At 47.3% G+C, this 26,168-nt stretch overlaps 4 protein-coding genes across 5 annotated transcripts in view; 1 reads left to right on the top strand and 3 right to left on the bottom strand.

Moving 5' to 3' along the window:
- The window catches only part of srp54 (signal recognition particle 54), a 5,310-nt gene extending 3,397 nt beyond the window's left edge, over positions 1–1,913 (bottom strand). The window contains exons 1-2 of the mRNA XM_085343760.1: positions 1,823–1,913; positions 213–302 (exon numbers count right to left, since the gene is read on the bottom strand). The gene's annotated coding sequence lies outside the window, so the exon portion shown is untranslated. The remainder of the gene's footprint in view (positions 1–212; positions 303–1,822) is intronic.
- A 730-nt stretch (positions 1,914–2,643) lies between these two features.
- On the bottom strand, positions 2,644–6,710 carry haus2 (HAUS augmin like complex subunit 2). Its single transcript, XM_085343761.1, has 7 exons — positions 6,652–6,710; positions 6,279–6,365; positions 5,225–5,323; positions 3,727–3,796; positions 3,477–3,609; positions 3,299–3,407; positions 2,644–2,757 (listed from the first exon to the last, which is right to left on the bottom strand). Exons 2-7 carry the CDS (start codon positions 6,363–6,365, stop codon positions 2,644–2,646), a joined length of 612 nt encoding a protein of 203 aa, XP_085199887.1. The 5' UTR covers positions 6,652–6,710.
- An 848-nt stretch (positions 6,711–7,558) lies between these two features.
- lrrc57 (leucine rich repeat containing 57) lies at positions 7,559–12,937 on the top strand. Its single transcript, XM_085343150.1, has 6 exons — positions 7,559–7,699; positions 9,224–9,484; positions 11,317–11,452; positions 11,702–11,970; positions 12,255–12,440; positions 12,525–12,937. Exons 2-6 carry the CDS (start codon positions 9,401–9,403, stop codon positions 12,564–12,566), a joined length of 717 nt encoding a protein of 238 aa, XP_085199276.1. The 5' UTR covers positions 7,559–7,699; positions 9,224–9,400; the 3' UTR covers positions 12,567–12,937.
- A 9,793-nt stretch (positions 12,938–22,730) lies between these two features.
- On the bottom strand, positions 22,731–24,781 carry clec14a (C-type lectin domain containing 14A). Of its 2 annotated transcripts, none has more exons than XM_085343252.1 (2): positions 24,659–24,781; positions 22,731–24,032 (listed from the first exon to the last, which is right to left on the bottom strand). In XM_085343252.1, exon 2 carries the CDS (start codon positions 23,996–23,998, stop codon positions 22,991–22,993), a length of 1,008 nt encoding a protein of 335 aa, XP_085199378.1. In that variant the 5' UTR covers positions 23,999–24,032; positions 24,659–24,781; the 3' UTR covers positions 22,731–22,990. The 2 variants fall into 2 exon arrangements, with proteins under 2 accessions (XP_085199378.1, XP_085199379.1); XM_085343253.1 differs by lacking the exon at positions 24,659–24,781 and adding an exon at positions 24,422–24,477.
- Positions 24,782–26,168: the final 1,387 nt, after the last annotated feature.

Genomic DNA, 26,168 nt, shown 5'->3' with positions numbered 1-26,168 from the left:
TGCACCACTGACCAACAACAGGCTGTGAAGTCAGTTTATGATCATTAATCATGTTAATGATCATCCTGAATTGTCATGACTACTGATTGATCGGTGACCATCAGTACCATTCATGGGGAGTAGGGATCGGCTGCTACGTCCACATGAACAGAATCAACTTTTTGGGACTTCCTCACCTGGATGATTGAGCATGCATCAAGTCACTTACTTACTGTGTTAATCAGAGTTTTGTGGAGGGTACCCCTCCTACTGAGCGTGCTCAGCAAGTCAGCTGACAGGTGGTGGTGGCAGCCTCACTCTTCCTGTCCAGAGGAGAGAAAATAAAAGTTGTTCAGATTTGAGAGATTTATCCTTGATGAAGACCATCCACTCTGAAATCTGAACCAGCACCCGAAGCTCACTGTAAAAATCAGACACTGCAAAACTTCAGATCGTTCGTTCATATCGTTTCTGCTCACTTCAGACTGGCTCTGAGTTCGACCTTTGCGCCCGCTCACCCTGAACGAGCTGTGGATTTTGTTAAATGTATCTGAATGCATGAAATGATTTAAAGTGAATCCTCAGACTCCTGCAGCAGCTCTCAAAATGAAAATGATGCACATATTTAACAGAATAATGCTGTAGGCCACAGGTGTCGAACTCCAGTCCTCAGGGCCGCTGTCCCTGCTGCAACACGCCTGAATGACACAAGTAGGTCATTAGCAAGACCTGACAGGCGCTCATGAATGAACACGATGCATTTAAAGTACTTTTAGACGTACATTTTTCCAAGCACTACTTCACTTGAGTGGAGGTGGGCTTGCCACCTCAGCATGCAGCTCTATAGAGTCTTGTTACTAATGTTATTCAGGTGTGTTGCAGCAGGGACACATGGAAAAGTTTCAGGAGACCGGCCCTCGAGGCCTGCAGTTTGACACCCCTGCTTTAAGTGATAATTATAGAAACATCTGGAAACTGCCAAACTCCCAGATTACAGATGCTGTTCATGCTGATGGTGAGAATGAGCCGTGAGGACAGTTGTGAAGAAACCTGCTGGAAGTTTTTAAAAACATCCTGGAAAGTTTTTGATATTTGAAGCACTCATAAACGTTCAAACTCTGGAGCACAAGATTTGCAGCTAAATTTGAGATGGTCGAGATGTCATCATCGTGGACGCTGCCCAGCCTGTCCAATCAATGCTTCTGTCTCATGGCTTCTAACAGCTGATGGAGGGCTTCATCATCTCAGCAACTCTGAGACTCCGGCACTAAGAGCGGAAAACAGCCCCCTGCATAGCTCTCTGGCTGTCCTCACACCTGGTTCAGTACACGGACGCACGATCTGTGATTTTGGGGTCGATCCTTTCTTTGTGTTCCGATATCTGAAAGGAGCTGCCTGGAGCCACCGATCAATCAGATGTGAAGCTGAACACATGTTCACGCTTGAGCCAGGAGGTGACAAATTAAAGGAAACCCCTCCATGGAGCTTCTCGGTGACCCGTTTGGCCCCTCACGTCGGCTCTCTGGACTCAGGTGGAGGTCTGGATGACCCGAGCGGGACCCCGGGCCCTCACCGGTGCCTCTCACCCCTTCGGCCTGTCCGATCACACAGAACTGATCAGAACATCGATCAGCTCCTCATCACGTGATCGATAGTCGCGCGGATCGATCGCCTGTTTATCGAATAACACGTCAGCTGTTTACAGTTAGCACGGACCGAGCGGCTAGCATTAGCTCTGTTAGCTCGGTGCGCTCACGCGGATAGAGACGTACTTCCGGTCGTGGCAGCGGGCCCGGTACGGAGAACCGAGCCTCGCGGGAGCGGAGAGAGGTGCGGGTCTTACCGTGTCCGTGAGTGTGCTCGTTAAACGGCAGCAGGACCAAGACTCCACCACAGGAGCGTTATCCAAAACACCGGAAACACCGCGTCATTCCACCAGCCCAACCGGAAGCACTCAGGCTTTATTTAAAAAAAACAAACAAAAAAAAACAACAACTTTATTCAGAACATCAGATGTTTCATTTCCCTTTAATTTGTTGTCTATTAGAAGTTTTTCCATAATGGTTTAGTTTAAAATTGATTAAAATGAATGCAGCTGTAGTGGCGTCATCGCGTAACACCGAGCCACATGGACGTTAAAGGTTTAAATCAGCTGATCTGTGAGCAGCTCCCACGACGGACAGAAACCACACTTAAAAACGTGTACAGGAGGGGGCGGGGCTCTGTGGATAACCACCTGAGCCTGTTCCATGATCTCATCATTGCATCATGATTTCATCAGTGCAGCCCTCTGAACACACCTGTCTGCACCACAAATGCCTCACCTGTCCACTTTTACCTATGCAGCATCAGTGCAGGCTCTTTGAGAAACTTCAGCCCCCTCACGTTTTTTTTTTGTTTGTTTGTTTTTAGGTAGGAAGATCACATGCCCACACCCAATGACCTCACACAGCTTAAACATGCATTTCAGTTACAACCGATCAGATCCTCCCACACCTTCCTGCATGCTCAGAGTTTCAGCTCTCATTTTGAAACCAAGGCAGAGGTCAAAGGTTACCTTGTTTCTGTGTTGAATAACCAATCAGAAACTGCATATGGAAAATGTGAAAGATTTTATTGCAAACGTTTACTAGAATAAATTCAAAGTGCAACACATGATGAAGGTTAGGGGTCAGAGGTCACCAGGTTGCATCCATCAACTGACTTCCACTGAAGAATCTGACTGGACAAAGTCTCCATCTCTGAGGCCTGGATCAGCAGCTGGGCGAGCGAGGAGTCCTGAGAGAGAGAGAGAGAGGTAACAGTTGAGCTGGGATGAACTCTGCAGCCAATCGGAGGATGCTATTCAGTGTGTGAGAGACTGACAGGAAATGACCATGAACAGGGAGGTGGCCAAGGGCGGAGCCAAGAGACGAGCCCAGTCAACAATACTAATTTGTTTTTATCAATAAAGCTTGATGCTGCATCGCACAAAGAGTTTTTTCAGTCAAGCCCCGCCTCCCGTCCCTGACCCATTTCTGTACAATACCCCACATTGCTGATGTCAAACCCACCAGACTCCATTCATAAAACATCGGTTTTTAGCTCACAGAAAACAAACGTTTGCATTCGACTGTGATGATCCAAACTAATGAGTTCAGACCTCAGGGTGACACTAGCTCACCTGTTCTCTCAGGTAAATTTCCTGTTTTTGTGAATGGAGTCTGGTACACACAGATTCTCTCAGGTGTATCAAATGAACAGTGGCACACGGCTTTAGTTTGTCTGCGTACCGCGTGGCCTACTGCCATCCCAAAACCAGTGAGTTCGTGTGACTGACCAGCAGAGCGAGACGGTCTCTGGCTGCGGTCCTGCTGTCGGCAGCGCTTAGCTTCTCCTCCAGAGTCTCAATGAAGTCCATCATCAGCTTCAGGGACTCCACCATGAACCTGAAACACACCACAGACCGTTACAGAGTGCCACGGACCACTTTAATCACACTGAGCATCAGGCATTACCTGTGCAGGTGAGCGTGCACGGGCAGGTTGGTGCAAGCCAGCGGCTTCATGAGTCGCTGCCTCAGACTGTTCTGCTCTCTCAGCAGTTCCTGCATATGATCCCCGAGCATCTGCAGCATCTGGAACCTCTGAGCTGCAGGACACAAAAGCACCTGATCAGAGGGGGCGTGGCTCAGAATAAGGTCTGGAGTGAAGGTTGGTTTAAAAACATCGACCCCTCGAATGTGATGATGACGTCACCTGGACTCACCGAGGTGGAAGCTGTGGGCGACATCGGCGCTTTGCTCGTCGACCTGCAGCAGCTCCAGCCGCAGCCGCATCTGCACGAACAGGAAGCAAACAGGAAACAAACACCTTTACGTTAGCTGACACAGTCACATGACTTCTAGCCCCGGTGCAGTCACTGTCTTTTTAACACAACTCCTGCAGGTAAAGCTGTTTCATTCACACAACAGCATCTCATTCTCCTGACCGGACCCACAGCGAGCGCACACCTGTCACCGCCCGCAGTCGACGCGCTTAAGACGTCAGTGCTCAAATCAGAGTTTCTGCGATGGGAAGCGTTTGGTGAGACGTGTTCATAAATGACACACCGAGCACGCCAACGTACAAAACAGGAATCTATTAATAAAGCGATACTGCTGCTGTGGAGATGCTAGCATAGACCCGCTGTGATGCACAGGACTAGTTACAAGATACAAAACTAGCTACTGGTTTCATTAACCTGTGAATGAGTCTGAAAGCTGCAGAAATGTAGGAATAGTTACAAAGCCAAGAGGAGGGACTTACAGCGCGTTAGGGGACTAGTTAGTAATTAGTGTGGATGCTGATTAAGCATTCACGGTATTGTTCTTCTACTTTTCATCTTCCATACGTTTTTCGCCGTCTATCTCCTTCACGCCGCTCAACTTAGAAAAACCATTCAACCACCATGTGTACTTGTATTTTTCTCATCTTTAACATTTATATTTGTTTAATTATTCAACTTTATTTAACAAAAGTTTACAATCTATTTCAATGGGAGAATCTTCAAATTTTCATTCAACTTACTCTCAAAACAAACAGATTCAAACTTTTTGAACTTTTAACATTCGTTCAGATGTTTTCTGACTCTAAATTTTCTTTTGTCATTACTCGGCTTTTTCAAATGCACATTTTAAACATGTTCGGCTACTTTTCAACTTTTTCTTCTCTGTGATCGTCAGCTTTCAGCAGTTCTGAACTTTTGTTTTCAGGTGAAAAATTCTGTATTTTTCAGTTTATTTAACATTTTTAACTTAACATTCAGCTATCAGCATCCACACTGCAGTTTCTTCAGAAAATGCAGAAGATACACAATCCAAAGTTTAATTAGCTAACCACGACTAGAAAAGGAAAACAACAAAGTGAAGGCGCCGTGAGCAGCCAATCAGAGACACCAGGATCCACGAAGCTGCTCCGTGGAGGTTCTTAGTCTGCCTTTAAAAACATGACGACTGTGCTCATCATCAGCACTAGGCCCAAATCAGAGGCTGTCTCTCACGGTGACAGAGCGTGACAGACTGCAGTCAGCTTAGAGGGGATGATGTCATCCCTCAGGAATGACATCATTCACTCTGAGCTGCAGGCAGGAGAGCAAAACAACGTTTCTCCTGAGAAAATTAAAAAATCCGATCTGGCCGACATCCGGCTCAGGCATCGAAGCAGGCGGGGCTCTGCACTCTGACATAACGTCCCAGCACATCCCCGAGACAGCTGCATGCACATACCTCATCCAGCTGCTTCTGCATTCTGATTTGGTCTTCAGCCTCCTGCAGATGAGAGGAAAAGACGGGGCCTGTACCATTGGAGGCGGAGTCTATTTCCTCCTGAGGACAGGTGGGACAGAAGCAGATTCAGATTTTACTCACAAGCTTTAGTCTGGATCAGAACCGGATCACACAGGTCAACTCTCACTCAGATCTGAACCTGTCCTCAGACACCTCTGAACCGTGTAAAGTAGGGCTGCACGATTAATCGTTAGAAAATCGCGATCTCGATTCATACTTATGTGCATCTCATTTCCAAATGACAACGATTAAAAAAAACAAAACAAAAAAAAAAGACGACGACGATTGTACCGCATTTTGATCCGGGACGTAATCTGCATGAAAACAAGCGCTCACTCTTCCTGCTCAACAAATGACAAGGGCGGAGCCTTATACCACGTGATACAGAAGCGGTGCCGTGTGATGCTAAAATTAGCAGGGAAAAAACAACGGAGAGCACGTCAGGGATGACGAGAGAGTGACAGGAGAAAATCCGTCCCGGTCAACCACCCAAACATCAATAATGGGAACCTTATACAGCGCTTCCCTATACCCGTCGAACTCCCGCAGGCACAAAGAAATTACGGAGGCTATTACTTATGACCTGACCAAAGATATGGCTCCCATCAACACTGTGCAAAACGAGGGATTTAGGAAAATGATCAACACCCTAGACAAACGCTACACAGTGCTGTCCCGCAACTATTTTTCTATTGTTGCACTACCTGCTCTATACACGCAGTGTCGAGCAACGGTAGAGACGGAATTTCAAGCAGTACAACATTTTGCGGCGACAACAAAACGTGAGACATTTGTTGTTTTTAATGTTTATTTATTGTTTTTATGTTCGGTCTCAACTGTTACGAAGTTGATGTGCAGTTAATAAGTGCAATAAATATTTATACTGGAAAAGAGAATCGTGATCTCAATTCTAAGCCAAAAAATCGTGCAGCCCTAGTGTAAAGCTGCTCTGACAGACCGCCTCAGCCTCCTAAACACTTGTTCGTGTCCTTACCTGAGACAGTGCTCCCACGGAGACACACTTAGAAAGCAGGCTGGCAGCTGGAGTCACGGAGAACGGAGACAAATCCCACTGATGCATCTGAAAGACAGGAACGTCACCTGAACCACACCAGCCTCAGACTCTGATATTCACCTGGACCAGGTGTTCAAACCTGAAACCGGATCTATCCGAACCAGAACCCTGTTGGGTTCCAGCTCACAGCTCTGCGTGTGAAGGCAAGCGCCATCAAACTAAATCTCCACATTTTTAAACGGACTTTGAAGCAGCTTTAAAAGGCTTTTTTTAACGGACACACCGGCACCGTTCAGCTGCCTCTGGCGGTCGGTTAAACACAGGCTAGTGTCGGTTACCAGCTTTTTCTTACCGTTAAAACCGAAGAACCGAACCTCACCGCTGCCCGCCCGACCGTTTGTTTTTGCTGTTTCTCTTCTTCAGCGAAAACGTTTGGCGGCTGCTGACCGCAACAGCGACCCCTCAGGATCCAGAGAGATCTTTTTTTTTCTCAAACTTTATTGAAATTACAAAGTGAACAGCCAGTCATTCCAGTTCAGCCTGAACAGTAGACATACAAGGCAAATAAAAGTAACAATATACAGTACAATGAAATAAGAAGGACAAATAAATAAAGGGGAAAAAAGGGGGGGGGGGGGGGAATGTGACAGACTTCATAATTTAGTACTTGAAAGTCGTGACAGCTCATTTGTTAAACATTTCTGAATGAATTTCAATCAATGATAAACCTTTTTTATTGGAAGTTAATTTAAGAGATTTTAAATAATATTCAATTTCAATCAAAAACAAATTAAATGATGGGGTTGAGTTTTGAAATTTACATTTATGTATATGGAATTTCCCTAACAAGATATAAAGATTGACAATGGCACATATTTTTTTTCCTTTAGTTTCAAAATAAGTGATAATGTTTTTCCCTTCAATTTTGATTTCGTATGTTGTCTTGCACAGTATATAATTTTCAAGCTCTCTCCAAAATGTAGCACTATATGAACAGCCATAAAACAAATGAGTAACACTTTCAAGTTCAGTTATACAAAAGGTACATTTTCTATCAATGTCGCAGAATCTTGAAATGTACATGTTGGATGGAACTAACTAACGTCTCTTTCTGCCTAATCCTGGACCAAAATCTGACGTCACACCCTGCTGAGGTCACATGACAAGAAGAAAGTCGTTCAGGATTTCAGTGACGTCTGTCACCAGGTGGCGGCGTTGCAGCCCTGAGCGGGACTTTCATTAGAGAAGAAGAAGAAGAAGCAGGAGCGCAGAGTCAGGGCGGCTTCCGAGCTTCACTTTTCTACTGATCTTTATTTTTTGTCCTTTTATCGGATAAATTTAAGCACAGCACCTGGACACGCGACACTTGCACACTGGGGTCAAAGGGCGACATTGTGTCGGTATGTAAACAGAGCCGTTTCCGGTTATCTCAACTGTTAGCAGGGTGGCGGTGGCATCAATGTTTACAGTGTGTTTACAGTGAGGAGAGACTGGGGCCGATTAGGCTGCTGACGGTGAGTGTGTCACGTCTCAGGTGAACACGTGACTCACCTTTACCTCCTGTGACAGCTGAAGGGTGAGCGTTAGCCTGCTTTAGAGAGACAGGTGTGTGAGTGTGGGTGTGCATCAGGTTGCCCCGCTGCAAGAAATTGACCACCTTAAATACCTCTTAAAGTCCACCTTAAAGCTGAAGCCCCTCTCTGCTGCCACAGCATTGATCTGGAACGCCTCAGTTTGGGGGATTTGGCGGCCCCTGTGGTGACCGTGGAGAACTCCAGGTGTGTTTAACACTACAGAGGAGGAGGTTTTCCCACAAGTGCGTTTACTGAGCTCAGGCTTCAACACTAATCGAATTTCCCAGAGGAACCCACCCGAGAGATTAATAAAGTTCTATCTAATCTAATCTAATGCATTTTACACATTACTGGGGTGTGCTGTAGAAAGCCAATGATAAGTCCGGTTTCTTCCCTCACACTCATTATTGACAAAGCTGGGTCAGGACCACTGATGGTCAAATTGGGATAAAGCGGCAAATTTAGAAGATTAATGTTGTAAATTTAGGGAAGCCTGCCTGCCAGAGTCAGCGTGGTGCTTGGTGAAGTGCAGTTATTAACGATGCTAATGGTTTGTATGTTAGTTAGCTGAGGATTTTTAACGTGAATGAGTTATTGCAGGCCTTCTCTGTTATAAAACACCTTTAATCCACAGGGAGTGTTTGATCTGTTCATCTGTGCATCAACATGGGAAAAAGTTTAAATCCTACGCTGCCCAGCACAGGTGGATATTGATACTGTTTCCCTCAGCTCAGGTCAGGACGGGTCGCTTAGAGAAAGAATCAGGGTTTTCAAGCCAAACTCGGAGCCTTACGTTGGCATGATGCTGCGGGACGTGGAGACAAAGCACGTCTGTGAGCTCAGCAGCAGCCCATGCAGAGCTTTTCTCTGAATATTCACTTTGTTCTTCAGTCTTCAGTTTCAGAGTGAAACATCTGCATGCTGCCTCTGTTCAAATCTCACTAATAAACACAAACATTCACAATGGAAATCTATAACATGGAAAAGATAACAGCTTCTGTTAACCACAAGCTGGAGAAATTTACATCATACTGGGAAAACTGGGTCAAATATATCACGCCTCATAGGCCAGATTTTATTTTTACAAACCAATAACTGTGATGTATGAGAGTATATATTTATAGGATCACCCCCTACCAACACATCCGGTTTTTTGGGTTTTTTTTTTAGTTTTTTTTTGTTTGTAGGTTTGTTGGTTTTGTTTGTTTTTCTTATTTCGGATTATGTGATTGTTTCAATTGCTTCTATAGTTGTAAATATTCTCTCTTTATGACTCGGATGTAAATTAAAATACTATTTCGGTATCTAAGGCAAAAAAATAAAAATAAATAAACACAAACATGTTCACAGGTCTGTGAGCGAGGACACCTGAGAGACTGTTCACCTGCAGGGATTCACTGTCTGATCTCATCAATACCTGCTGACGAGGAGGAGCGCTGATACGGCTGTCAGCTGATCCATCAGCCTGTCTGGAAGGACTTCGGGTGGCCCTGCAAGTGGAGGGCTGGTACCTGGCTGCGGGTGCAGATGGGGAACAGCGCGCTGAAGTCTCACCTTGAAACCTCCCAGAAGACGGGAGTGTTTCAGCTGACGGGGAAAGGTCTGCAGGAGGTGAGTTGACTCACACATGCACAGAAAGATTTAAACACCCGTTTGACGCGTCAGACGTCTCAGTCCGGGCAGCCTGTGATTGGACAGTTCTCCTTTCAGTTCAGAGCCTTTACTGTCATTGCATGAAACTGGAGTGGTATCGCCGGGATGCAGAACAAACACACACAGAAACGTGTTCACACATGTATAAAAACGAATAAATCAGCAGGTGATCACCTTTTCTACACCTGCCCAGATGGTGTTTATCTGCGATTTGCTGAAGGGGTGGGAGCTGGGTCTGTAACTTTTTTGTGCAGTCTTTATGATGCGTTGGAGTCTATTTTTGTGCGTGTATGAGGAGCTTGTGATACAATATGACAGCAGGCCTTCTATGGCGGAGTGGTTGAAGGATTCGACTGTAACCTGTTTCGCCTGCTGAGCTTTCTTCACCGTGGTGGTGGTGTGGGCAGTCCAGGAGATGCTCCTGTGTGGGTTCCTGGGAGTCAGGAATCCTGGATCCTGTCCACATGGTCAGAAGAAGATGGCCTGCTGTGTTTTTCCCTTTGGTGGCACTTTCCACCTACTGTGAGAAGTCAGGAACCGTCTTTAAACAGTTGTTAAAATCACCAGCAATGATGACGGCCCGATCCGGATGTATCTGCATCCGTTGGTACTGTGCAGCTTAGAGCCATGCTGACCTTAGCAACAGGAGCTATGTGTACTATTGTAAAAGCTCTGCAGCCGACTTGACAGAGGATAAGTCCGGGCAACTGAAGCTGTCGAGGACTCAGCTGTGTGTCCACCAGTTGTTATGTGTGACGATGCAGAGTCCTCCGCTTGGTTCTTTCCTGACTCTTTATGTGGTCCTGATGATGGAGAGTCCAGTCCAGTAGCTGGATGGTAGCATCAGGAGCCGTGTTTCCGTTATGATCGATACACAGCAGTTTCAGACAAGTCTGTTGGTGGCCAGCTGCGGTTCGATTTCGTCCATCTTGTGGATCGCTATCTGGCACCTCCTCATTTGTTTTTGTCTAAATCACAAAGCAAAAAACACAAAATGACAAAAAAAAAAAACCACACAGAACTGGAGAGCTCAGAGCTGCAGCATGTAGGCGTACACTCGCCTAGGGCTGCTCAATTAATCGAATTTTAATCACGATTACGATCTGGGCTTTCAACGATCATTAAAAATGACTGAGCCGATTATTAGCCCCTCCCTCGTGCTTTACTCTTGCGCTGCTCCGTGTGGCAAATCGAGCGCACCTCTCTGCATTTCGAACACGCCTCACAACAATTAAGAGGACCCGAGGGAAGCTCGGAAAGCTAAGCAGAAGTTATTTGGAGAGGAGAGTGACTGCCGTTGGTTGAAAAGAGAGGTAAAGAAAACTTCAGTGGTGTGGAAACATTATGGGTTCGCGGAGTCAGACGTGGATCAAGTAGACACAGTGTGTAAACTTTGCTATGGTGTAGTAGCTGCACCACAGAGCAACACTGCAAAGTTCACTAAACATAGATGTTTACATTTTTCATTCATTTTTTATATTGCAAACATTTGCACTGTTATCAGTATTTGCACACTATTTTATATTATTTTTTGACAATCTTTAAAGTCATTATTCAATACATTGTTATTGTTAAATAAATATCGTCAAATAATCGAGATCTCAATTTCAGTGAAAATAATCGCGATTATCATTTTTGCCATAATCGAGCAGCCCTACACTCGCCACCATTAGAGTGTGACACCCCAGGGCCTGATCATACCAAGCTTAACCTATACAAAACAGACAGCGTCCCGAGTCGCCTATCCCGCTTGTCCTGAGTTGCCTGTCCTGGTCTCGGTCTGCTTTCAGTTTCCAGAGGAGCTGCAGAGGCTCACGGCCAACCTGAGGACGGTGGATCTGTCCGGGAACAAGATAGAGGTCCTTTCTGCCACCATCGGAAACTTCCCCCAGCTCAAGAGTCTGACGCTGAACTCTAACCGGCTCGGTGAGTGTTCGACCCGCAGCAGTTATACCTTTACACCTGTGTTTTAAAGCTAAGCAAAAAGCAACCACATTATTGTTTCAGCATTTGATTTGTTCTCTTTGGATGCTTTTTTTAGTTTAATTTAGGGTTGGAACGACTTAAAAATTCCCAGATTGTATGTCTTTAGATCCGGTTTAGCTGCAGAACAAACCGGATCCACCCCGATGCTCAGACCTGTGAGACCCGGTTGTGTTGTGGTTCTGTTTTCAGCTGGGATTCCCTCTGAGATCGGGAAGCTGAAGAAGCTGGAGACCCTGAGTCTGAATGGAAACCGGATCCAGCAGCTGCCCCCCACTCTGGGCCAGCTCAAAGCCCTGCGGACCCTCAGCCTGGCCGGGAACCAGATTTCAGAGTTCCCCTCCGGACTCGGAACGTTGAGGCAGCTGGACTTGCTGGATCTGTCCCGAAACAAGATCCAGAACGTCCCTGCAGAGGTGTCCGAGCTGCAGGTCATCGAGATCAACCTCAACCAGAACCAGGTCTGTAAGTCCACCAAAGAACCAGAACCAGGAGGAAAGCCTGGAAGGGCTGACCCTGTGCTGTCAATTCACCCAGTATTAAATATCAGTTTTACTTATAAAGCACCACAACAACAGTTCTCCAAAGGTGCTTAATCAATCAGTTATCAATAATTACTGATCGGTCACTCCATGACGTCTCCCACAGCTTTCTATCCCACAGACTTCCAAGGAGGTTCTGATAATCCCAGCCCGGGTCTGGTGTTGTTCCTCTGTACTAACCCGGTCCTCTATTCTCGGTCCAGATCTCGGTGGTGTCGGCGGAGGTCTCCCGCTGTCCCCGTCTGAAGGTCCTCCGCCTGGAGGAGAACTGCCTGGAGCTCTCCTCCATCCCTCAGTCCATCCTGAACGAGTCCCAGGTGTCCCTGTTCTCGGTGGAGGGAAACCTGTTTGAGGTGAAGAAACTCCGGGACCTGGAGGGATACGATCAGGTCAGTGCTGCGGTCTGAGACCAGATCGAGTCCAAGGCTGCGAGTCCTCCTGCGGTCTCTGATGACGCTCTGTTTCCTCCTCAGTACATGGAGCGTTTCACGGCCACAAAGAAGAAGTTTGCCTGAGAACCCTCAATGCAGAGTCTGGATCTGTGAGGTTCACCTGGAGGTGGGCTCGGCTGAAGCTCCGCCCCTCTTACCCCTGCACTTCCCACAGCTGCTGCTTCTGCTGCTGCTAGAAACCAGACTACAGCAGCCGGGACTCCTCACAGCGCCCCCCAGAAATCCAAACCTCCAGAGCAACGGTCACCATGGAGACAGGACAGGTTTCACGACACTGAAGAAGAGGACCGGTGCCATGTTTGACTGCATCAAACTTTATTGTTCACTCAGTCATGGACAGAGAAAACAGTGCAAGTGTTTAGTTAACCTTGTAGAAACATGCTTTGTAAAATGTCAGCAGCCGGTTGATTGATTATTAATTATTAACAGCTATTAAAGACGTCTAAAACAAAACGTGTGTGTGTGAAGAGTTAACAGCTGGAAGTTTCCAGATGTTTTCTGTGTCTGAGTAGCCGTTTCCTCAGCTGTAATCAATATAAACTACTAATGAAGGACCTAATCAGATGATCAATAATAAACAGAATGATCCTTTCATGTTAACTGGCCCAGCTGATCTGACAGTAATGGAAAAGTCAGTAAAGTTTGATTTTTGAGGTGCGGTGCGCGGCAGGAAGTTCATCTTAAGTCTTCTTCTTCTGTCTATTTAAATGCTGAAGACTAACACGCAGAAGGCTGTTAATCCCTCTGTGGTTTAAGCTCCGCGCTAATGACTGCTCAGCCTGTGCCAGCTGTCAGATGAACATCTCTCGTCCCATATTTAGGAAGCAGTCAAACTTCTCTTTTCCTGCGTGCTGATTGGTTCTCCTTCCCACCAGACGCCCGGGTCCACCTGAGAAAATTCTTTGGTAAAGAAACACCTTTTATTATTACTGATGGAGAATTTCACTTCCTTTTAATAAAAACTCAGTTAAAGGGTGACGTCCCACCAAGCATGCGAGCTTATGAAGCGCGAGCAATACGCCGGAAAGGGGATCCCAAATGGGTCGCTGCGCCGTTAAAGAGAACGGGTGTGTCCTGCACCAGAAACTGGTAGAAACATTGCTTGCAGACATCATCAGAGAGCTGCCGCATCAATAATACGGCTCTCCCGTTCCTCCACATCCTGCTGGGCTGAGATCCGTGACTGAGGGGGCCATCTGAGCTTTGACACATCAGAGGATGAGATGGGCAGGCAGGCTGTGTCCCAATCCAGCGACCGCAGCGCTTCCTAGTACGCGCACTTCGCGGAAATGGGTCTGGCCTTCGTCGCGCTGGCCAGGTTGCCTAGCAACCATGATACTAACAGCTGGTGTGACAGAAATGAAGGAGAACAAAATGTTTTGTTGTTCGTTCATGTTTTATGACATCACTTTGATTAGTTGAGTATCTGAGGCTGAGACCACAGGACTGTAAAACATGATTGTTGGGCTTCATTCCTGTGCTGAACAGTCATTTAAGATTAGCTAGTAAATAACAACTGGCTAATGTTGTTCATGAGACTAAAGTCATCTCACTGTGGTAATGTAAATATAATATGGCCAATATTATAGTTATTGTCAGATTATTATGATATATTACAGCAGTGAACATGAACTCTGTGTCAAATACTGAGCTTGTGGAGGTAAGCATCAACGACACAGAGCTCTCAGTTCTCACTCCTTCTTTATTCGTCTCCAACATCAACTGCGCATATCGCGCCACAAAACACAGGGACATACTTCCTATACACTGGGTGTGAGTGGAGCCCTCTAGTGGTCCACCACACATGCGCGCCCCCCCCCGAACACCCAGCAGAACTAGTCCAGGACCCGGGGCTTAAGCAAACGGCTGGAACGGCTGAACTGAACAAACCGCCGCCCATTCTTTCACCGTCTTGCGAAGACCCAGCCAAACAAACCTGACGCTGACCAACTTGACCGAAGCCCGGGCGCCGGGATGAGAGAGGGCATGCACCAAGTCAAAAACACGACGACGCCACGAAAGGGGATGGCCGGTGGAAACGTCGCAAAGAAGGTGCGGACCGCCGTCCCACACCGGGGTGTCCTCCAGCACGAGGCCCGTTTTTGTTGACTGAAGGGCAAGGACGTCCGGGTCAGCACGTTGCTCGGCGGCCATGGCAGCGTAGTCAATGCCGACATACACCGGAGAAACCAACACACGTGAGAGACAGTCAGCGACGTGATTGGACTTACCAGCCACATGCTGAATGTCTGTGGTAAACTCTGAAATGGCTGCCAACTGGCGCTGCTGGCGTGCGCTCCATGGGTCAGAGACCTTGGACATCGCAAACGTCAAAGGTTTGTGGTCAACGTACTCAGTAAAGTTGCGACCCTCAAGGAAAAAATGAAAATGTCGTGTCGCGAGGTGCAGGGCCAGCAATTCCCTGTCAAAAACACTGTACTTGCGTTCAGCATCCCGGAGCGTACGACTGAAAAAGGCGAGCGGTTGCCAGAGATCTGAAACCCGCTGTTCCAACACCCCACCCACTGCCACGTCAGAGGCGTCGGTGGTCAACGCGATCTCCGCCGACGGAAGCGGGTGGGCCAGCAGGGCGGCGTCAGCCAGCGCAGACTTGGCTGCGGAAAACGCACAGACGTGTTCCGGCAGCCAGTCAACCGGATCTTTGGCTGTTTTACCTTTCAAGGCAGCATAGAGTGGCTGTAGCAGGTGGGTAGCTCTGGGGAGAAAGCGGCTGTAAAAATTTATCATCCCCAAGAACTCCTGCAACGCTTTAACCGACGTGGGACGCGGAAAAGCCGAAACAGCCTGGACTCTGTCGGGCAACGGAACCACACCTTCAGCGGAAATGCGGTGCCCGAGGAAATCCAGAACAGGCAACCCAAACTGGCACTTGGAAGGGTTGATGATCAGGCCGTGCGCTGCCAAACGCTGGAAAACCTGGCGCAGATGGGACTCGTGCTGGCTCACTGAGCAGCTGGCCACCAATATATCGTCCAGATAAACAAAAACGAATGGCAGCCCACGCAAAACGGAGTCCATCAGCCGCTGAAAGGTCTGGACGGCACCTTTCAGGCCAAACGGCATGCGCAAAAACTCGAACAAGCCGAAGGGGGTAATGACAGCGGTTTTAGGAACGTCTTCGGCGCGCACGGGAACCTGGTGATACCCCCGCACCAAGTCAATTTTAGAAAAAATCGACATTCCGGCGAGATTGGCAGAAAAATCCTGAATGTGGGGGATGGGGTAACGGTCATTCTCCGTGGCATTATTTAAACGGCGGAACTCTCCGCATGCAACAAACACAGCAGTGCTACTAATCCAAAATACTCAAGGCTTCATAGAACTGAAACAAACATTTATTTTTAGCTCCATTCTGCTGCTGATACATACTTTAGGTTTCTGAACATTAAACTTGTCATTCACCTCATGCAGCGTTCCCTCTCTCACCTCGAGACCGCTGGGAGCACTGTGAGAATCATGTTCTTTGATTTCTCCAGTGCCTTCAACACCATTCTTCCCATGGTCCTGAAGGACAAGCTGGAGAACTCTGGAGTGGACCATCATTGCAGAGTCGTCAGAGAACTTCTGCAGGAAGCACTGGGTGGAGTTGTGGGAGAAGTCTGCAGTGTAGATGGTGAAGAGGAACGGTGCCAGAACCGTTCCCTGTGGGGCCCGCGTGCTGCAGACGACCCTGTCCGACACACAGCCCTGAGTCCTCACATACATATTGCTGTAATTGTTTATATGCTTTATATATTCTGAGGTAAGTTGATCTATAGTGTTACATCACATTCTATAAGGATGTTATGTGTTCGGATACTTTCTGCCCAGTTTGACCCATTTAGCAGAAGTCAGCCTGTTTAAGGCTCTGATATCTATTCTGTATGACTTAAAGCAGTTATGACATGGTCTGATTTTCTCACCCAATAAAGGAATATTTCATATATCAGTCTACTCTTCATTCTATCAGACACAGTTATCACAGCTCGTACATTTTCTTTTTACACATATATGTAAGCATTGAGCCAAATTCAGTAATGCCAGCATACTGAAGGAACGACATTTGTCTCTTATATATAATACATCTATAGATACACTGTCAAAGATACTTGAGTGTCTTTGAGTGAAGATTTAAGGTGACAGGAAATATAAATAACTGCAACTTGAATCTTTACTGAAGCTCAGTATTTGGCACAGAGTTCATGTTCACTGCTGTAATATATCATAATAATCTGACAATAACTATAATATTGGCCATATTATATTTACATTACCACAGTGAGATGATTTTAGTCTCATGAACAACATTAGCTAATTGTTATTTACTAACTAATCTTAAATGACTGTTCAGTACAGAAATGAAGCCCAACTATCATGTTTCACAGTCCTGTGGTCTCAGCCTCAGATACTCAACTAATCAAAGTGATGTCATAAAAAAAATGAACGAACAACAAAACATTTTGTTCTCCTTCATTTCTGTCACACAAAGCTGTATGAAACGTTTCCAGCTGTTAGTATCATGGTTGCTAGGCAACCTGAGTAGCGCGACGCAGGCCAGACTCATTTCACAAGCCTCTCACTTCCGCACTTCGTAGTACGCGCCGTACGTAGTCCACGAAGTGCGTGTACTTCAAGCGTGCGGTCGCTGGATTGGGACACAGCCTGTGTGAACCTCAGCCTCAGTTCCTGTTCTTACAGGAGTGACACTGAGCTGCTGCTCTGCGATTGGCTGATTGCATGTTTGTGTTAGCAAGCAGCTATATGACTTTAACATTTATCAGCTGTTCACTTCATAGATCACCAGAAGCTTTTTATAACGAGCCTGTTTGTTTGATAATGTGCTTTATTAGTGACGGTGGATTTCTGCACACCCACCACACCCACACCGGGGAACATCCCGGGAACTGACACTGAGATAGTGGACTCTAATAAGTACCTGGGTGTTCACCTGAACAACAAACTGGACTGGAGTAAAACACTGATGCTCGTTACAGGAAGTGTTGAGTGGACTCTACCTGCTGAGGATACTGAGATCTTTGGACTGCAGTGGGCGCTCCTGAAGACCTTTTTTTTTTTTTTTTTACCTTCGTGGTGTTGTCTGTTGGAACAGCAGCTCGTCTACAGCTGAGAGGAAGCGGTTGGATAAGAAGGCCGGCTCTGTCCTTGGATGCCCCGTCAACCCAGTGCAGGGGGTCGGGCAGTGTCTCCACCCCACGCCTGACGCTCACGCTGCAGGTCCTTCCTCTCAGTACCTGTTAGACTTTATAACCATCAAACACAATAAGTTGTTTACATCCTGCTGGTATTTGCAGTTTTTCCATTTTCTGTAAGTAGTTATTGTTGCTTTTAAGCGCTTTAGAAAAGCTTCACATTTCTTTGGCCCAGACTAAGCTATTCATAAGTATTCATTTTTTCATGTTGTAAGTTTGCCCAGTTCGTTCTCGTTCTTTATTCGTTCCTTCTGTGTAAATGGACTTTTCTGCTCTCCCGGAACAGTCGGAGCGCTTCACAACATGCCAATTTCCCCAATGAGGGACAATAAAGAATATTTCTACTCTGTTTCTGTCATGGTCCTGGGTCGTTGACCCAGCGTTTTGTGTTTTGTGATTATTTCCCTCTGTTCTAGTTATTCTGTGTCCTCCCCCCTTGTGTCCGGTTCGGGTTCTAGATTTCCTGTTTTGTTCTGAAAGTCTGTGTCTGTTGTCATTGTGTTCAGCTTGTGTCCTCCAGTCATCATGTGTATTCAGATCAGCTGTTCTTCCCTCCTGTGTGCGATTACCCGATTACCTTGTGTGTGTGTGTGTGTGTATATATAGTGGGTGTCGGTCTGTGTTCGTTGTCGGCTCGTCTGCGTTCTATGGTGTTCCTGTCTCTGCGTCTCTCTGCCCCGCACCCCTTTTGTATGGTCTCAGGTTTGTCATTTAGTTCTCCCAGTTTAGGTTTCTTCAGTCGTTTTTTCATGCCTCACTGCCTGTTTCTGCCATTGTCACTTTGTAAATAAACATCACTCGTATCATCAGTCACTGCTGCATTTTGGGTCCTCCCTTTCCTCCACACCACACGGCTCATTCCGCCAGCCGTGACAGTACGAGCCGACCAAACATGGACCCAGCGGCATCCGCACCTCCCGAGGAGCTTCGGGAGGAACTAATTGGCTCTGTTTCCAGGTTGGTTAACCTATGGCTCGAGCATGAGGGGGAAGAGTGTCTCCGCGCTGTAGAAGCCAGGCTACAGCAGCTCATCTCTGCTCACTCCTGGCTGCTGGACTCTCTTCACCCGCTCGCACAGGACTTCATACTCAACGAACTGCACCTTCACCCACCAGCCGCTACCGCTTCCCAACTCAGCCCGGCGGCGAAGATTTAGCCCGGCGGCGAAGATTTAGCCCGGCCCGCCGGAGGTTTTGCCCGGCCCGCCGGAGGTTTTGCCCGGGAGGAAGCGACGATCGCGCCGTCGGCGCATCACCCCACAGCTGAAGACTAGGACTTTGGAACTGCCAGCTGTGGTGAGTGAAAAGGACCCTTTTTCTGTTTTGGACTGTGTGTCTGTTTATTCCGGGGCTGTGTTTTTTGAGTCGGCTGCCCTGCCGGTAGCTCAGTTAGCTGCCCAGCAGCCACTAGCTCAGTTAGCCACTCAACCGTCACCCCATTACAGTCACAGCCAGACCTATTAGACACTTGGTTACAATCCATAGCTCAGTCAATAGCTCAGTTGACAAGAGACTCATCCGCCTTATTATCACCTATTCAGCCATCGTTGTCACCAACTCCTCCTGCACAACAAGTTAAGTCCATCCAACCCGGAAAGAACTATTTTTCACCTGTTCATGTCAAGCAGAGAGACACACCACATAATATTGTAATCAGTCCTCAAAAGCTGGCCAGCCCAGAGACTGTGACACACTCCAGGGCCTCCCCAGAGGCTGGGTCCCAGCCCCCGGCCGACTCTGGACCCCTGGAGATTAAGAAGCCAGCTGAGGACTGTATCCGGCTGTCGCTGCCCGAGCTGGGTCAATGCTCTGTGCAGCTGCAGTCTGCCTTGTGTTTGCCAGAGGCCCGTGTGCCTGCTGGTTCTGACCCGTACCTGCCAGAGGCCCGTGCGCCTACTGGTTCTGACCCGTACCTGCCAGAGGCCCGTGCGCCTACTGGTTCTGACCCGTGCCTGCCAGAGGCCCGTGCGCCTGCTGGTTCTGAACTGTGCCTGCCAGAGGCCCGTGCGCCTACTGGTTCTGACCTGTGTATTCCAGGGGCCCCGGTGCCCACTGGTCCAGAGACTGTTTTCGCTGGGGGGCCCGAGGAGCCCGTCCAGCCTCCTGCTTCGCCTGCTGGGGGGCCCGAGGAGCCCGTCCAGCCTCCTGCCTCGTCAGCTGGGGGGCCCGAGGAGCCCGTCCAGCTGCCAACTGCAGCCTCATCATCCTCGCCAGCTGCAGCTTCATCCACGCCACGGGCAGCAGCAGCTTCTTCCACGCCTGCAGCGCTACAGTCTCCGGCTTCCACGCCGTCGCCTGCTGCAGCCTCATCGTCCTCGCCAGCTGCAGCCTCCGAGCCTTCATCCTCGCCCGGCTGCAGCATCGTCATCTGCCTCGCCTGGCCCGGCTGCAGCCTCGTCATCTGCCTCGCCTGGCCCGGCCTCTGCTTCAGCCTCGTCATCTGCCTCGCCTGGCCCGGCCTCTGCTTCAGCCTCGTCATCTGCCTCGCCTGGCCCGGCCTCTGCTTCAGCCTCGCCTGGCCCGGCCTCTGCTTCAGCCTCGTCTGGACCGGCCTCCGCTTCAGCTTCAGCCGCGCCTGGACCGGCCTCTGCTTCGGTCTCGTCTGGTGCTGCGACGGCCACGCCACCTTCGGGTCCCGAACTGCCGCCTCGACATCGGCGGTCATCTACCAGGCCGCTGGTGGAGCGTCATCGTCAATATGGACGACCTCCTAGACGCCGCCGCTGCCTTCCGCGCGGTCGGCCTCCAGACTTGTGTCATCGCCGCCGTTGCTGTCCGCACGGTCGGCCGCCTGAACGGTTTCCTCGTCGCCGCCGTTGCTGTCCGCACGGTCGGCCGCCTGAACGGTTTCGCCGCCGCTGCCGTGTGCACGGTCGGCCCCCTGAACTGCCTCCACTCCGCCACCGCTGCCTTCCGCTCGGTCGGCTTATGGATCTACGTCGCCGACGTGGCCGGCCTCAGAAGATGAACTGTCCTGGACTTCTGAGTTGTCAGCCTCCGGGCCGGCCTCCTGAACTGTGTTTTGTTCTCGTGCTCCAGCATGTGTGTTTTTGTTTTGGACAATTCTCTCGGTTCGCTGGAGCTTGTGTTATTAACGAAGTTACCAAAAATGACAACTTCTGTTTTGTTTTCATTTAATTTTAAAACATTTAAAGACATCCAGGCAGCGTAATAATAGCTGAAGTTGGTCTGTCCCTGCGTTTAAAGGCAGATAGATCTGCAAAACAGTGCAATGAAAGGTTGTAGCGTGAGAAAAGCACCTGTGATCTCTGATGAAGGGCTGGGGTTAGCAGAAGCAGCAGGACCGAGTCTTGGAATCAAACTACCAACCAAGATTACAACAAGACTGTGTGAGGTGCGCAGGACTTCAGGTTCAAACTTCAGGCCTAACGCCGCTGTGCCGCACGCAGGTGTGCCTCAGTTTCACAGCAGCCAATCAGGTGGTAAAACAAAGCCCTCCAAAATAAAAGTTTCTAAACACTGGACCGGAGTTCAACTCACGCTCTCACATACTGTTACTATGACAACAGCAGTCCATTACTCATGGCCCCGGCCTCCACATCCTCTGGCTTCCTGACATTCTTCATACACTTCCTCCAGGAAACAGGAAGCATCTGAGTCACCATAACAACAATCAACCCCCTGTGTGTGTGTGTGTGTGTGTGTGTGTGTGTGTGTGTGTGTGTGTGTGCGCGCGCGCTGATCTAAATATCTGAAATAGAGTGGAACTGTTCGTCTCTGCTGACGAGCCGTTTCTGGGCTTGTGATGAGAAGCCGAGTAAAACAACATTGACACAGACTTCCCATGATGCACTTGATTACTGAAGGGGACGACAGATGTGTTGATTGGTTGCACCGACTGAACTAAATGATCCGTTTGTGTCTTTTTAAACAGAAATAAACTAGGTTTAGGGCTGAAATCAGAGCTCCTGTTCACAGGCGTGATTAATCAGATCATCAGTCACATGACCTCCCCCTGGGTCAGGGGTGGGGGCAGTTTCCTGTCTGAACTTTGCTGTTCTTCAGGAAACAGGAAAAGCAGTTTGTAAACACAAAGTGGCTGCTTGCTGTCCTGCAGAAACCCCGGTACATGTGGCCAAAAGTATGTGGACAGCTCACTGTTTCCATCATTGCAGCAGCAATAGGTTGGCCTTCGGGTGTCCACAAACTTATGCCTATAATGATGCACAGGGATGCTTTCCTGTACCAGAAACAGCTAAACATCGTAATTATGATTCACTTTAGACCTTGTGTACTTTGCTGTTAACCTCTCTCCAGAGATCTGGAGTTATCCCAGCAGATGTCCCAATAATTTGGGCCACATCCTGATTAAAAAGAGACAGCAAGTTTCTTGAAGACGTTTCATCTGAGAAGCTTCTTCAGTTCTGAGAGCAACTGGTGGACAGTCCCAGATTTAAGCCCTATGGGAGTTGCTCTTAGAACTGAAAAAGCTTCTCAGATGAAACGTCTTCAAAGACACTTAAAGAAATCTAAAAGAAAGATGCTTTTTTTCAGAGCTCCTTAGATTACGATGACCTGGATGACCGAGAACCTTCACAGACACTAAAATATGTGGACAGCTGTGATACTATAGGATCATAGATGCTGGTGTCCACATACCTTTGGGACGTTTTGGGAAGTGGAAGACTGAAATTTTTGTTTTTGTAAAACATTTTAAAAAAACTTATTGATGAACATGTAAAAGTCCAGCATCATCAGGTAACAAAGTTTAATAAAGTTCTGTTTAATTCAAAGATTACTCAAAAACAGGAAATCAGCAGATTGAGCCAAACCATCAGTTTTTCAAAGTAAACTTAACTTCCATGTCATTCAGCAGTGAAATTACCTTTTTCTTTAAACATTTACAGTGAAGTGAAATGAAGATTAAGTATATTCTGTCCTTAAATAAAGAAGAATATTTAAACAGGTGAATTTAAATGAGCAGTAAAATGAATTTAAAAGTATTTAAACTATTTGTTCTGCTACTAGGCAGAACGAGTGAATTTTATTGGGTCATTTAGATAAAACTGATCAGATGTTAACTCAGTTCTTAATTTATTGATCTTTTCTAAATTAACCAATAATGAATTCAAGAACATCTACCTGTGAACAGTTTGTGACAGAGGTCAGGGGTTATTTTGAGCCTAAGTCCACAGACAGGTAAAAGCCTTCAAAATGTCCAATAATTGAAAAACAATCAACAATTTTGTAACTAAACACAGCCAATCACAGCTCTGTTCCCTCGTATCACTGGCTTCTCATTGGTCAATTAGGCTGTTTAGGCCAATGAGAAGGAATCTTTCCTGTTTTTGCTTTTCATCTCCATCTTCTCCGCCTTCTTTATGGCCCGTTTCTTTGACCGCCTGTTCAGGCAGCATTTCACCGTCACCGCGATGACCACCAGCAGAAAGACCAGCACCCCCGTGGCTATCAGCACAGGGAGCAGGATGGTCGACCACAACACAGAGTCTTCCTCTTTCTGTGTGGCATTGGCACACTCTATTTTGATGGCAGTGATGTTGGCCAGGGCTCCGTTCTCCAATCGCCACACGGTGGGTTCTCCTGAGCAGACCAGGTCAAAGCTAATGGAGGACCAGCACTGCACCTGGATCTTCATGTTACCCGAGAGCATTTTGAGTGAGCGAGCCTCAGGGATAGAGGGGCGCTGGCATGAACGCAGCTCTGCGGAATGAGAGTCATTAATAAATCCAGGTTCACGCTTTGGTTTTGATGGTTTTATAGGTGTGTCCTCAGGTGGAGGTGGTTCTGATCCTAGCTTGATGGTGGTGTCCCCATCCTTCACTTTGCAGATAAAAGCGTTTTTGTCCTTATGGCAGTTTAAAGGAATCAGACCCCAGGTCACATTCGACCCATCAAACTGTCCCTTCAGCGCCGCACACCGGTCTGTGGTACAGGTATGTTCTGGGTCCTCCGCCCATTGGCTCACCTCTGACTCCTCGCTGTTGTTCTCTAACCACTTGAATCCCCTCAGTGGCTTGGACCTGTCTATACACTCTGAGCTGGTGATTCTCAGCCCGACCCAGAAGGTGAACTCGTTTTGAAACGGCTCTGATTTGAAGATGAGCTTGAGGATTTCATCCACTTCCTGTTGGGTGGCAATAGTGGTGAGGACACTGCTGCCGGGACACTTCTTAGCGGCATTGTTGAAGCTGAGTTTGTTGTGGTTCAGGGTGTATTGTGAAGACTGGGCAGAGGAAATATTTCTTAGCAGGAAGACAAAGATGCAAAGATGCAAAGTCCAACAGCTGCAGAGCTGAAACGCCATATCCTCTAGCTCCACCCCTCTGGTGATGGTGTCACTATGTCCAGAGATCAGAAAATCAGTTTGTTATTTTTAAATTAACATAGTCATAGACAGGATTTGACCTACTCTAAAGCTAACCTAAGCTGAACTTAACCCAATCTAGACTCTGTCTAAACCTGACCTAAACTCAGTCTGATCCCAGCTTTCACTCGGGCTGAACCTCTAACGGCCGTGCGAATTGATCATTAACAGTGGCTCATTTGCAGCTTTGCTCCTGGTGTGCAGAGATTCTTCCGAATGTTACAGCAGACGACGACTGAAGCAGCTTTTCGTTGACACACATTAAATCAGCGCTTCACAGTTTTTCGGTGAACACTGCCCCCCCCCCCCCCACTGGTGAATATCTGAGTTACATTTGACCGAAGGGGTAATTACAAAAAGTACCTTTAGAGCAGTTTGTCCTGAGAGACGCTGAAAGACCTGAATCTGCAGAAAAACTCTTTTTACAGCTGATCCTGGCAGAGTAACTTTTGTCGTCTTTGTTAAATGTCCTGAGCAGATTTTTAAACAAATAAAAGTTCTCAGCTTCAGCATTGGATTTTCTTCTGTTTTTATTCTATTCAAATCAATAATCAATAATCACGTCTGTTTATTTTACACTTTCTAACTTGTCCTCCTCACCAGTCCAGTCGGTTTCTCCTCCTTCCTCCTCCCTCCTGCTCCTCTTCTCTCTGTTCTTTCCTCCTTTTTCTCGCTCTTTCCAGTTTCTCCTCTTCTTGTTTGTCACTCCCGCTTTCTGTCCTCCTTTATCTCTGGTTCTCCTTCAGTCACACTGCCAGCCTCACCCTCGACCACACAGTGCCTCCCCCTCCTCCTCCTCCTCCAGGACAGGATGTGTGTTGTGTCTTGATACGGCGAGCTGGTTTCCTCCAGAGAAATTCTGCAGCCCAACTTCAGGTTTCAGATCAGAGCACAGATAAGGAACACAAGTGCTATGGACGTCATCGCAGCTCTTTTACTCAAAAGAAACTAAGACCATGGAAAGCAGAACGTACCGAGATCAATGCACAGCAGCGTGAGCGGTGGGAGGAAAAGTCAACACAAATAAAATGTTCATTTTTTTAAATGGACTCTGGTTCAAAGCCATTAAAGGCAGATCATGTTTAGAGTCATTCTCTGTCTTCAATGTAGGAACATGTGAACATTCAGTGGAGGATAGAGAAAAAAGGTCCAGCTTTAAAATTTAAAACATGCGTTTATCTACCAACCTGAATGACTTTTATTTTGAAAATCCCACAAACACGAATCTTCAGCTTGTACAGACGCGCTCCTGCGACACATGCACACGTGTTATGATGCTGATGCTTAGCGATGCTGAGCTCCATTTGGTCTTAGACAAATAAGTAAATTCAGATTATGCAGTCAGGTGCAGACTGTGTCTATGAATCCTCTTCAGAGAGCTCTGCCACTCGTAGTGCTGTAATAAGCTTATTTTATATCATTAATCAAGTCAAGTTGGCTTTATTGTCACTTCAACCATATACAGTTAGTACACAGTGAAGCGAAACAACGTTCCTCCAGGACCAAGGTGCTACATGCAACATAAATTTACAACATAAATTAACAGAAAACACTAAACTAGCTAACTAAGAGGCCTAGTTAGCTGGCTAGCAGAGACAAGACAGACTGACCTAACATAAATTACAACATAAATTAACAAAAACTAACTATCTAAGGAAGACTTTTTTATTTTCTTTTTTATTTATTTATTTTTTGTTAACAGACAGCAGACAACAAAGTGCACGTGCAAATGTGCAAACAAGAGCAGCAAAGTGACAGAATGATAGAAAAACACAACGTAACATAATAATAAGGTTTTGTGATGATGAGTTGAGGTAGTGGAGGAACAGTAAGCATTCCTTAGTGTAGCAGCAGAAATTAGGAAGTAAAGAAGTTAGTGCAAAAAGTCCAGTAATAATATTGTGCAACAGAACATTTACAGGTTGGTGTGTACGATAGATTGGTGGTGTAGGTCAGTGTGTTTGCGCTTGTGTTGATTAGTCAGTCCAGTCTCAATGTTTTGGGGTAGTTGAGTTAAGGTGTGTGTGTGTGTGTGTGTGTTTATCAGTCCAGTCCCTTTTTGCTGAGGAGACGGATGGCTTGTGGAAAAAAGCTGTTGCACAGTCTGGAT

This window comes from Diplotaxodon limnothrissa, linkage group LG19, assembly GCF_057381915.1.
Source record: "Diplotaxodon limnothrissa isolate DT_005_m linkage group LG19, D_limnothrissa_male_GT1.1, whole genome shotgun sequence".
NCBI lineage: Eukaryota > Metazoa > Chordata > Actinopteri > Cichliformes > Cichlidae > Diplotaxodon > Diplotaxodon limnothrissa.
Note: the sequence above shows the minus strand (reverse complement) of the source record. Positions and strands in the feature narration are given on the sequence as shown.